This window comes from Etheostoma cragini, chromosome 2 (genome assembly GCF_013103735.1).
Source record: "Etheostoma cragini isolate CJK2018 chromosome 2, CSU_Ecrag_1.0, whole genome shotgun sequence".
Classification (NCBI taxonomy): Eukaryota; Metazoa; Chordata; class Actinopteri; order Perciformes; family Percidae; genus Etheostoma; species Etheostoma cragini.
The window spans coordinates 3,034,920-3,047,971 of record NC_048408.1 but is presented as its reverse complement, the minus strand read 5'-3'; the positions used below and the strand labels follow the sequence as shown (position 1 = coordinate 3,047,971).

Below are 13,052 nucleotides of genomic sequence, written 5' to 3'. Positions count from 1 at the left end.
CCGGCGCGATCTCAGTGAACGGAGCCGCGGTCGGTATGCACCCCCATCACACACATCCTCGGCCCGTGAAGCGGAGACCGACGGCCAACCGTAAGGAGAGGCGGCGGACCCAGAGCATCAACTCGGCCTTTGCGGAGCTGAGGGAGTGTATCCCCAACGTCCCGGCCGACACTAAGCTGTCCAAGATCAAGACTCTGCGGCTGGCCACCAGCTACATCTCCTACCTGATGGACATCCTGGACAAGGACGGACAGCACGGAGACACGCAGGCTTTTAAAGCCGAGCTGAAGAAAACGGAGGCCCGGGAGGAGCGGAGGAAGAGAGAGCCGGTAAGAGCATGACATAGTTAGGTCTAGATATAATCTAAAGGAGGCCACCAATTGTAGACTAGGCCTACGTCTTTTTAATAACAGAAGAGTAGGCTATGTTAAACAACTTTTATTGCTGAAGCTGACTTAAAGCCCATTATTTTCTGGTTTAGTCTAGGCCTACGGTAAACAGAGATAAACTGGATTATAACCTAGTGGGGTATAAACTTGTCTAAACTAGCCTACTCCTGATTTTGACAATTGTAGTCGCCTTTTTGAAAAATGAATGATAATAATTATAAAAAATCATAATCATAATCGTAAAAATGTTTTAACTGACATGAGTCATGACTTAAATTCCTACTCTTGGTAAAGGGGGAGATGGTTCAGTGTTGCTATTCTTAAATTGAATTATTGCACGGAGATTACCGCCGGGAGGTCAGGAATACCTTCTCCTCTGACGGCAAATACAGAAACAACATGCAGGTTGATCATTGCTATTCACCTTAGGAAAAAAATCGGAACATTAAAAAGAATTAAAAAGTAAGACAACGTGAGTAAAACATTAGAGAACTTATCAAATATGGGCCAACTCATCTTTTTTTAAACGTTTGATTACAGATCAGTTTGGACATGCTTATGATCCATAAGGAAGTGTAGCCTATTTTTTCAAATTCAAAATCTACTGTGCACATTAAAAAAATAGGCGTGAAGAAATTGTTAAAAACAGAAATGACAAGCCTATTAAAATATGAGGCTGCTTTGTGTCAGCTGGATGAATGTAGGAGCCTGCGCGCTATGTGGGTCACCGGCCATCAGGCCTTCACATTTGCGATCTGCGAACGAGCTTATTTTTTAGACGATTGACGTTCTGTTGACCGTTAGATAAAGTTGAAAGTGTTTGTCAGACTGGTTTAACTCCGCTTCAATGTTTTTTTTCATTATCTGCGACCAATAGGCCTACATATGTCTGCATCATTACAAAAACGGCAATAGGCTAAATAAAATTTAAGCAGGAGCTCAGCGAATGAGATTCACTAATAAATCAGGAATATTTTTGCTGATTGGCTATAGACTATTCTCATTTATTGAATAGAAGATGAAGACGGAAGTCTAGGCTCTCAGTGGGCTATTTTACAAAGCAAGAAGATGAGGATACTAATATAAAAAAACACGGAAATGTAAAGTAGGAAACTGTTATTCTCTAATATTTATTTTTATATAATCATAAATGGGCCTATGCAAGTAGGCTGAATCTGTGGAGATTCTAGCATTACACGCTAGCAATGCAGACCGCCCTGATACCATTTAGACCTCCAAAACTATATGATACACACAATGGTTTGTCTTCAGGCCAGAGAGCTAGCACAAACTCAGCTAAAAAGCCAGGCTACACAAGAGGGAAAAAAGTAAACAGCAACACAGGTTTTCCTGTGCATGAATTACACACACATACACACATGGATGGAATCTCATAGCCCTATTTATTTGGGCGAGGAATTTACAAAAGCCAGTGAAGCATCAGGGGGACTGCTGAAGAGAGAGTAAACAGTAACATATAAGTGTGTTTATACATTTTTATAATTAACACTTGACTCCTTAACCATTGCTAACTGAATACATGAAAAATACATTGTATCCCCATGCAGTTGAACCATATAAACAAAAAGATTTGCCACAATAATGGTGTGGTCCAATTGACCAAGTCCATATAACAGTGGAGCCAGAAAATTGGTTGCCATCCTCAGACAACATGGAGCCAGGAGGGGCCGGGTTCAGCCGTGTCGACCCAGCACTAATATTCCTATCAACACTTGATTCCACTTTATTATACACATTATTATCCACATTATTTCGGTCCCAGCTCTGTGCTATGCTGCCCATATCCTATTCACAAGCACCCTAAGGATTCATTGTTTGGCACATTCAAGACACTGAAACACGTTTCAACTGTGCTTGTTTGAACATAGTAGTTAGTACAAAATTGCCACTTTATTTATATTTTATTTGCATACCCTCTGTATGATCACACTGGCTAAAGGAAATAATATAGAGCAAACAGAACTAAGCATCATTGATTCTACTTTGACAAACTGCTGCTTGTTGTTTTGGAACATCATCACCTCTCATCTTATCCAGAGATAATATCAAGCTTCAGTCCAGCAAGAAAATTAAGTGTAGAAAGAAACAATACATGATCATACAGAGCAGGCCAGAATAGAAGAAAATCGCACAGAATAATTATTTCCTGTCCGTTGCCTAACGTGCTGCCTATGGGAAGTGTGGTGCATAATTGAAGCCAGAAAGCACATTTCAAACTGCAGTGACTAATAGAAGGATGTAGTCCTGTTAATAACTCATGTCAACTCTGTCATGAAACTCCAGTCCTGGATTCAAATACTCACTCCCCCTGCTACAACTACAGTTAAATAAAGATAGGCTTTATGTACAGTATGTGAACGGAATTCTTCAGTTTGTTTAAAAATTGCTTCACATTTTAGTTTAAATGAAACATGTATGAGAGGAGTAACTAAGGGAGTTTGATCCTCAGTGCAGCTAAAGTAAGCACTTAATGTTGCTTATGCTCCTCAGACTGCTCTTACATTAATGATGAAGTGGTTAACCCATAAGTGAATTTAAAGTGTATTTAGAGGATGACCTTTAAGCTTGCAAATAAGGGGGGACTTGAGATAATAAACCCAGTCATTTTAGGGACTCTGAGTTTGTATTAAAATGCAAGAGAGAATGTAGATAGGCCAGATCTTTAAATGAAATGACATTCACACTGTTTTGTTTTGTTGTATATCACTGATTACAGCTCTGGCCTACCTCAGGCTGGCCCAGTGTGGACGATGATGTTGTTGTACTGCACTGGAATAATCCAATGATCCAGTTTGTGCAAAATCGACTTCATAGAGGACAGGAGAGGTTGCTGTTGTATTTTAACCGAGACACATCAGTTTGATCAGTTTGACTTATTTTAGGCAACAATTTGAATCTATTTTTTTAAATTGCAAAATATGTGCATGGTTAGCTTTACTTGAATTATGTTATCACAGTGCAGTGGCAAACTGATGGCAAATGTAAATTTAGATCATTATCTTAAATATTACAACGTGCAGCATGATAGAAAAAGCATTGGCCTTTGGTGACAGACGCATGGTGCTGACTCAAGCACGTCTTTTTATTTTGTTGCAGAGAAACAAACAGTTTTTATTGCTATCTGTCATACTTGTGGCATTGTGGTGCAGTCAGTGATATCCATTTTAATGTTGTTAGTGCTGCCTTCAGAAGTCTGACTGGGAACACAGTGATCTGATCCTTCAGTTAAGTGTGCATATACATAACAATGCACTAATATAATCCCTATTGGGTTAATATAGACATTGCATACAAGATCTAAAGCACAGTTTGAGTACATTAAGCTATGTGTATTAACATTTTTTATATTATCAGAAAGCTATAGTACAGGCTGTGAAATGTTAGTTAGAAATAGGCCTAGCTATGACATTCAATTAGCTGACCATTTTAAATGATTACCAAATGATTACATGACAAAGGACAAAAATGATGTGTTCTTATAATGACGTAAGCCTGGGGTTTGCTATTCATAACTGGGACATGTCCAGAATAATAACCAAGATAAACTCAGTGTGTGCAAAATAATAACTGCTTGTTCAGATAGGCCTTAGTATTTCATCCATATCCATTAGCATTATTATTATTATTATTATTATTATTATTATTATTATTATTATTATTATTATTATTATTATTATTATTATTATTGCTGCTGTAATCGTCGCTCTTAGTGTTGCTATTTTATAATTTGACATTTTCTGAAACTTCTACTTCTTGTTGTGATGAAAGAACAGATCGCGCTGTTCCGGCCGATGGGGCCAGAGAACACTACACAATAAACACAACGGGGTGAACTTGTTGGGTGTGTAGTTGTGTAGGACTATATCATTGTGCACATCCTCCTCCTGTTTGCAGTAACAACTGACGCGTTCTGCTGGTATTGTAATAACACACCTGGACCGAACCAGGTCGATTTGGCTTAGGGTTCAGGTTGGCCCCGCAGATGTAGAGTTACCCTGAAAACACAGATCTGGCCGTTTCTCTGCGCACTCTTTTATTTAACTGGTATATTGTTCTAGTCTAGTACGCATATACATTTGTAGTACAGACACACTTGGGAATTGCTGCATGTTGACACATAAACATTCCTCAGTGGTGATAACATATTAAAATCCGTTAGCCTACTTAAAGCAATAGCAAGAAAATCCTACATTTTGAAAACGTAACAAGTCAGGCATTTAAATGTGTCAATAATAGTGCAGGAGGGTTGAATTATGAATGCGATCACATGTAGGCGCTACTTTACTGCAGGAGTTGCGTTTGAGCAATGCTTATGTTTCATGAGCTCATCATGTCTTAGATATTTTATTCCTCACTCTGTAAAAAAGACAGAAGACTATACTGAAATGCAACTTTAAAGTCGCACCAAGTTCGAATTGGTACAGGAGCGGATGGATGGCTGATGGACTACAGGGTGTTTACCGGACCCAGCAGTGGTTTACCGCTGCGTCGGTCTGGGCTGGAGCCTGCCCGCTAAAAGCAAGGCGACGTCAGCCTGTCACATTTTTATGAAGTTTGATGTAAGAGAAGAATGATGAGTCGGGCCTGGTGTAAATCCGGGAGATGCTGTATTTCAGAGAGAATAAAGCGAGTGAATAAGGATGACTGACATGTAACCTTGTTAGCCTGTAGCAGGTCAGTGTCACTGTGTCATCAAACACAACAACAACAACAACAACAGAAACAACAGCACAAAGGCGTGATGATTCTCACCGGATGCACATGTCAACATAATAACTCACCACATCCATTCTTAAATATTTCTAAAGCAACTAGTAGCTCATTTCCAACTACTGAAGCTACTGTATAGCATGGGTATTATCTCATTGTCTTTATTAGGATTAGGATTATTATGGTTGCCATTATTATTATTATTATTATTATTATTATTATTATTATTATTATTATTATTATTATTATTATTATTATTACTATTATTATTATCAATATTATTGCTATTATTATCATTGTCATTATTATTATTATTTAAAAAAACTCTCCTGCGTGCGTTTGCCTATTTATGGCAAAGGAAATACTTTTTTAATACGGAATAAAAACTTGCATTAGGCTACTACTATAATGATTTTTCACCATATGTATAGGCCTATTCATATATTTTTGATTAGGCTAAACAACGTCAGCTGTTGGCAGATGGTTACCGCGAGTAGGGCTTGGAAAATAAGAACAATATCTGATGATTTCTTTATCTTGGTCCTGCTCTTTCAACATTAAATCGTTCCGTTCATTTTACACGGTTTACAGGATATAAGCGTCCACGTGTGCACACATACACACACAAACAGATCTGAACATTTGATCAAACTATTAAAAATCTAAACGCTAGACATTCATTTATGATGCTGTCATACCCGAATACCCGAGTAAGGCAGAGTGGAGCATGTAAACACTAACAGGTTATTCTTCCATTAACTTTAGGACCGTAACGTTAATAAGTCTGATGGCTGTCTAAAGATCTCTGTAAACTGTAGGCCTATTGTTCTGGAGCAGGAACAAATTAACAGATACAAACATGATGGACTCCTGCTACGACCAGTGACATGAACAACTCTCATAAACATTCAATAAGCTGTTATTATGAAGAAAAGAAACATTTGAGAAGAGTGACAATGACAGAAATGTAAAAGCATTTCGATGTGGACAAAAGCTGCTGTCAATCACCTGTCTAGCTTTTTTCCCCAGGCTATCATAGCCCATTTAATTCAAGATTCAAAAACTTATCAATCCAACAATCGGGAAATCAACACTGTTGCAGCAACAAGGGACGGGGAGAAGTAACAGGACACAGATTAACAAACACAAATAAATATAACTAAAGAGAATAAATAGGAAAGTAGTCAAATGTATTTACAGTCTCGCCAGTCACATTTATTACTGCAGGGCTCAGTCCTGGTGGGAGTGTGTTTTGTCGATGTGGACTACTGGGAGCAGGGCTGATTGTATTAAAACATAGATCAATATGGATATCATAAATAACAATAAATGTCATGTGTCTACAGGTGGAGATCCCTAAGGCAACATCGTCATCATCGTCATCCTCCTCATCAGCGGGCGATAAGAAGAGTAAAGGACGGACAGGATGGCCTCAACATGTCTGGGCTCTGGAACTCAAACAGTAGCGCCCCCCCCCCCCCCCCCCCCCCCCCCCCCCCCCCCCCCCCCCCCCCCCCCCCCCCCCCCCCCCCCCTCGCTCCCTCGCTCCATCCTGCGAGCTGATAGCACCCTTACCCTGCTCCAGCTCAGCCCTCGAAGAGAGTGATGTTGGGACATTGATGACGAACTGTAATGGCAGTCATCGTCACCTCTCTGGAGCGCGAGGCTGTTAGCGCCGTTCCCCTCACCGTGGTGAGACACCAAGTACAGTTATTATAGTTGGAGTTCGTCATAGAACATAACTTCAGATTGATAACTCCCCCACCGTTCATCACGCGGTTTGCTTCCGTGTCAGGGTTGGACCTCCGACCCCGAATTTTACCTCGAGATAAAAAAAAACTCTTGAAAAATCACAAATTCTTTGTCTTCTTAAACGTTTAAGTGAGGATTTGAATTGAAAAAAACAACAACATTCAGACCAAAAACATGGATGTATTTACAGATTCCTCAAATGGAAAAAGCCTATTCTACATGTTTAGTCGATCATTCCGTCCTTAATCTAACATGGCCTGGTAGACAGGAGTGGAACTCTGGAATAAATACAGCGGAAGTTAGTGAGCTTGGACGACATGTGTGCGTTAGAGCAGCTGAGCACTGGTCTCTGGTTGGTGGATGGGAAATGTAGTCTATGCTGAATTAAAAAGTGATCTAGGTGCTAGGTTGGGTTCTACCAGATGTGTACGCTTCCACTGAGAAAAGTAGCTTCACACCACCGCTGGATTGTGAACGGAGTGCGTGGGACAGCGGAACCATTTCTCTCTCTCTCTGTCTCTCTCTCTCTCTCTCTCTTCAAACACCCCCCCCGCCACCACCACCAACACACACACACACACACACACGCACACACACACACACACACACAGACACACACACGCACACACGGTGTTCTCTGCTTTATTTAAAGGAACATATTTATGTGCAATGCGGCCGTTAGAAGGACCCGAACAGCCATTCCGCTGACTGATTTCAGACATTTACTGAGTAGGCTTCCTTTGATCTAACTACAAACTGTATGTGAAGCTCGATCTCTCTCTTTCTCTGTCTCTCTCTCTCTCTCTCTCTCTCTCTCTCTCTCTCTCTCTCTCTCTCTCTCTCTCTCTCTCTCTCTCTCTCTCTCTCTCTCCCTTTTCTTTCGCAATTTTTGGTTGTAAATGTACTGACGTCACAGCGATGACGAAGTGTCCATGTTGTGGTGTGAAAATGTGGTGGGAGTCTAAATAATGTTTTATGTTGGTTGTAAACAGTGTCATGAATTCAATAAACCACCGCCTGATTACATGGTAACTGACGCAAACTGCGCTGATTTCTTACTTCCACTTGGTCCAACAGCATTCTCCTGCTAATTGATTCAGGTTTGAGAATGAAGTAACGAGAAAAAATGGATCCTCTGTAGCTTCGGTGAGCATTTGTAGGGGGGGAAACTCCTTAAGGTTCCTTAAGTCATGTGTTGTTCAGCGTGTGTTTCAGAGGGGAAAAGAAGCTTAATAACTGAACATCCTAAAAGTCATTTCAATTTCATGTCATGAGCAAAGTTGAGCCAGGACATTATAAAGGACTTTTGGACATGGATGGAAAATAACTGATTGTCTGCATCAGTGTCACACATACAAATACACATTTAAGTCATGCAACAGACATCATTTATGTTGTGGTGTAACAAAATTTTATTTTACAATTTTTTTTCATTACCTCCTCAAGATTTCAGTATTTACATTTTTTTAAAGGCCACAAAACTTTGAGTATTAAAATTTTCGATATATTTAAAAATATAATTCAAGAGCCTACTTTATGGACATAAATTTGTTTAATTTCTAATATAATAATTGTTTTTCTCCACTTACTATCCTAAAAAAGAGGGTTTTACTTCTGTGTTTACAACTATTAATAGACTACACAAACCTTTAACAGCAACATGAATAAGTCTTTGTTATCTAGTGTTAAAAGCCCTGCCAATTCATTTAAGAGCAGGTCCCATTTCTGTGCCATGTTTAAATTTAAATTACAGACTGACTCTTTAACAGGCTGGGTCTTTGTTTCTGACTCCATATTTGTGACAGAGTGTGTTGCAGTTTAAAGAAATTGTCAGGTTCATGTTTTTATATACAGGGAAATGTAGAAACATAAAATGGCATTTAAAGGATTTTTTTACACGTCTTAGGTTTTTTGGCCCTGCTAGACACAGCTTTGTATGGAGTGCATGAGGTAACCACAAGGGCAAGGACACTTTAACATCATAAAAATATAAGGTCAAATATTCCAGTTATAACTCAACCCTAACTGTTTATTGTAAACTTGCATCGGGAGTTGCAGACATTTCCTGGTTCATGTTTTATGCATTCATTTTTTCAACACAGTGGAGGATTACAACAAGCATTTCACTTTTTTGCCCATTGCAGCAAGTAGTTATAGAGAGGTTGGGGATTTAAGAAACCTGTTTGAATCTCTGGTCGCTTGTGTCGCTTGTCCCATTGGACTCGACGTAAGCATCGTTGTCTTGGTGTAAGAAAATTGGAGTTAGCATAAAGAATTATGGAAAAAGTACATAAGACTTCAGGTAAGAAAAACATATTCCAATTTTATTCGTAGAAAACCAGCTAAAATAATACAAAAACAATAATTTATGCTACCATTTATGCTACCAGACATGGTACGTATGCAGACTTAGAATTTTTGTAAATCAAGTGCCACAAAGGAACCATACTTTACACAGCAGACCCCGATATGAAGCTGGGGGTCTAGGATCCATACTTTACACAGCAGAACCCGGTGTTAAGTTGGGGGTCTAGAAACCATACTTTACACAGCAGACCCCGGTATGAAGTTGGGGGTCTAGGCGCCATACTTTACACAGCAGAACCCATTGTTAAGTTGGGGGTCTAGAAACCATACTTTACACAGCAGAACCCAGTGTTAAGTTGGGGGTCTAGAAACCATACTTTACACAGCAGACCCCGGTATAAAGTTAGGGGTCTAGGATCCATACTTTACACAGCAGAACCCGGTGTTAAGTTGGGGGTCTAGAAACCATACTTTACACAGCAGAACCCGGTATTAAGCTTGGGGTCTAGGAGACATACTTTACACAGCAGAACCCAGTATGAAGCTGGGGGTCTAGGAGCCATACTTTACACAGCAGAACCCGGTATTAAGCTGGGGGTCTAGGAGCCATACTTTACACATCAGACCCCAGCATTAAGGTGGGGTCCAGGAGCAATACTTTACACAGCAGACCACAGTATTAAGTTAGGGGTCTGGGCTGTGGGGATCCACACCCAGGAAAATCTGAGTAATTCATCAGGTTGTCCTCATGAACTGTCCAGCTGCAAACAACAGCTACGAAGAAGAATGCAATGTTATTCACATGAATTCCTCACATTTATTTCCTGTAAGCCCCACATGATGTTTGCTGTGTAAGGTAGCACCCTCTGCTGTCCATAGTAATTATGACCGCAGCAGAAATGCAGGACTTTATTTTAGTATTTACGGGGAAAACACAGGACTTTCATCCTGGATTGTTGTGTCCTTTAAGGAAGGGGACCAGTGTTTTGCAGGAACCAAAAACATTAATTGTGATTAAAGTCAGTCATTTTGCTACTGTCATAACCATCACTGTGAACCTTACCCAGCACTGTTTGGTACCTGTCCAGACCGTCCACACCCAGATTGATTGATTGATTGTGCGAGCAGCTAATTTTTGTCCTTTTGGCCCTGTGGCCCCGCCTCTGTAGGGTTCTTGCCAAAGTTTCCTTAGTTTTTAGCTACATATAGCTGAAAAGAGATACCTTTTTGTATCTGTACACTGTAAGTCTTTGTGAGGTCGCTGTTTCTCTTAACATCAAGGTGGAAAAGGACAGGATGACACCTTGGGAGAGTTGATCTATTGAACTATTTGCAAAACAAAGATCCAAGATGGTTTATCATAAATTCAACAGTGCATGACATTCAGCAGCTATTGCTCTTGTTTTGTAGGCAGTGTTGGTTGTATTTGTGTGAACTTCACACAGCAGGTAAATTTGTTGCTGTTTGCTGCCCACAGTGACACCCTCATTTGATTTGTGACGCCAACAAGTTGGAGCCCAACATTCTCACATCCCACTTGAATAACCACCAGGATGCTGATGTGACAGGGTCTTTACACCTATAGTATGTAGTTTCTGTTGCCCCCACAAGGAATCCTAAGTAATGACAACACTGTTAGCGCCTTCCCTGATCGCATCTCCTTCTCTCATCCAAACAGTTGCTAGTAGCCGAGGAGCACACTGAGGATTAATAAAACATGATGGACTCTTCAGAAGAGGTCAGTATCTTCCCTCAAGCTTTAGCGAGGGAAATTCAACGGACGCCACAATCTTCTGAGCATAGTCATACTGAGAAGTACAGAGAGAGTTGTGTGGAGCTGATAGTCTTCATCGGCTTTGTAGCAACTCATGGGGCAATGGTTTGAATGTAACGTTCATAAATGTCAAAAGTTATCCAAGCTGGAAAAGTGGAAAAGTGGTATAAGTCTATAAACTTCTGTCCAAATATGTGAAGTAAGCCACGCCATGCATAGGTTCACCCATCTTATATCACTTTGCTCAGATTCCGTCTGTTGACAATAATGCCAAAAAAATCTAAACTTCTTTGACGCTGATGTTTGCGGATACACCTGCTTTTATAGACAATAGGTGGGGATTCCTACAAGCTGATCCCAGTCTTCCCTGCCTGGGCCTTCTTCTGGCAAACGCGTGTAGTGCTTTTGCTGTAGTATACTTGGCTGATATGCACCTACTCAAAAATGTAAAATTCCGGTGAAGACTTGTGATTAGTTTATCCGGGCTTCTTTTTGTTTTTAGCTACATTGTTCTGGTGCTGGTAGCAATTATTCACTTTCTATTTCATAACTTTCTAGCATAGTTGCTTGACATAAACAGCAAACTGCCATAGTGACAAACAGAAGCTGTGTATTTAGGCATGATTTATGATTTGAATATGAGTTTTTGAGTCCTATGGTTTAATAATTTCAAATGTTTCTTCACCCAGACTGAACAAACATTCTGTAATCCGAACAGTTTGAATTTTCTTTTCACGTTTGTTGTCAATAAGCAATCCCACACTTTAACCGGCTGAACACATGAACCAATAAAGTCCCCAACTGTTTTGTCATGTTGACAGCTGAAACACTAACACACAATTAACCCACCCCATGGAACAGTTATAGACATGCTTCCCGGTCTTTACATTGCCACAGTATCTGATGGAGCTGTCACTCAGTTATTGATAAGGCCTTATCTGGCATCCCAGTTGGTATGTTGTTGGTGGGAGACTTCTCCCGTCTTGACAAGGACTAACGCAAGATGTAATGGCCTGAGTCTGGCCTCAGGTGAAGACAGAGAGCACATAATTAGTTAGAGAGCTGGCGTCAGACAGAGTTGACCCCACAATGACCGGGACATAAACACATGCACACACACACATCTAAATGCACACACTCCAACATATCTCTGAGTCAGCTATAAAGAGCAATGGAGCTAGTGACTATGAACTGTATTATTACACTGTATTTATGGTTATAATGTTCTATTACAAACTAAGGCCCACAGCAAAAATAAAAAAACACACTGATTATTTTCCTTAAACCCAGTAAAATACTATCTATAATATTGCTATGAGACACCAAACAAGTATCTGTTGTTACTAGCTGAACCAGAGCTGTACCAGAAAAGGAAGTACAACAGGTTCTCTGTCATGCTCACAATTTCTTTTACAAGCATTCACACACTGCACATAGAATGAACTATTACTTTATGGCCAACTGAGCCCATCTAATGACCAAGGAATGTTGTAAAACTAATCACATACTGACTGAACACAACATACTTTGGTGTGAAACTGGAAGGGAAAAAAGGCTGTTGATGCCCTGTCTGGGCACATCATCAACAATGTTTCCCTTTGCCAGACCATATTCCAAAGCATTCTGAAGGAGGGTCTGGCTACTCCACATAGCAACCGGGGATGTGAGGAAAACCTGCTCTGGTGTAAAGGTGCTCTAAGCATGTTGGATGACGTTACTGTTTGTTGAAGTCCAAAGTATTTTTAAACAAAACTAGACAAGCTTGCCCTTCCCCCCTCCAGATCCCCTGACCTACCCCTACCTTGTGTGCTTCTGCGCACTAACCCCCCAGCCCCACCCCCAAATCCTTCTTGTCGGTTATTGGCTGGAACGCTGGAACACTATTTGTGTAGGCTTCATGGTGCAGGTGGGCACAGTTTTTTGTTGTTGTTGCAGTCTTTAGACACTGGGCTGTCTACGAAGACTGTGTTTTTTCTACAGTGTGTTCTGGGGACAGGCAGCTAGCAGATAGTGAGGAGATGTTTTTACAGTGTGTTCTGGAGACAGGCAGCTAGCAGATAGTGAGGAGATGTTTTTACAGTGTGTTCTGGGGACAGGCA

General features: G+C 40.5%; 1 protein-coding gene and 1 long non-coding RNA gene across 2 annotated transcripts in view; both read left to right on the top strand.

The window, feature by feature from the left end:
* The first annotated feature begins 6 nt into the window (after nucleotides 1-6).
* hand2 (heart and neural crest derivatives expressed 2) lies at nucleotides 7-6,922 on the top strand. The gene is made up of 2 exons (XM_034856891.1): nucleotides 7-329; nucleotides 6,467-6,922. Exons 1-2 carry the CDS (start codon nucleotides 36-38, stop codon nucleotides 6,584-6,586), a joined length of 414 nt encoding a protein of 137 aa, XP_034712782.1. The 5' UTR covers nucleotides 7-35; the 3' UTR covers nucleotides 6,587-6,922.
* Nucleotides 6,923-7,619: 697 nt separating this feature from the next.
* Nucleotides 7,620-13,052, top strand: part of LOC117934856 — a 19,384-nt gene continuing 13,951 nt past the window's right edge. Inside the window, exons 1-2 of the long non-coding RNA XR_004654578.1 lie at nucleotides 7,620-7,630; nucleotides 11,007-11,081. This is a non-coding gene — a long non-coding RNA (uncharacterized LOC117934856). The remainder of the gene's footprint in view (nucleotides 7,631-11,006; nucleotides 11,082-13,052) is intronic.

Coding starts and splice junctions, on each gene's coding strand:
- hand2 (XM_034856891.1), top strand. CDS start 36: ATGCACCCCCATCACACACATCCTCGGCCCGTGAAGCGGAGACCGACG. Junction 330..6,466: donor AGCGGAGGAAGAGAGAGCCG/GTAAGAGCATGA, acceptor ATGTGTCTACAG/GTGGAGATCCCTAAGGCAAC.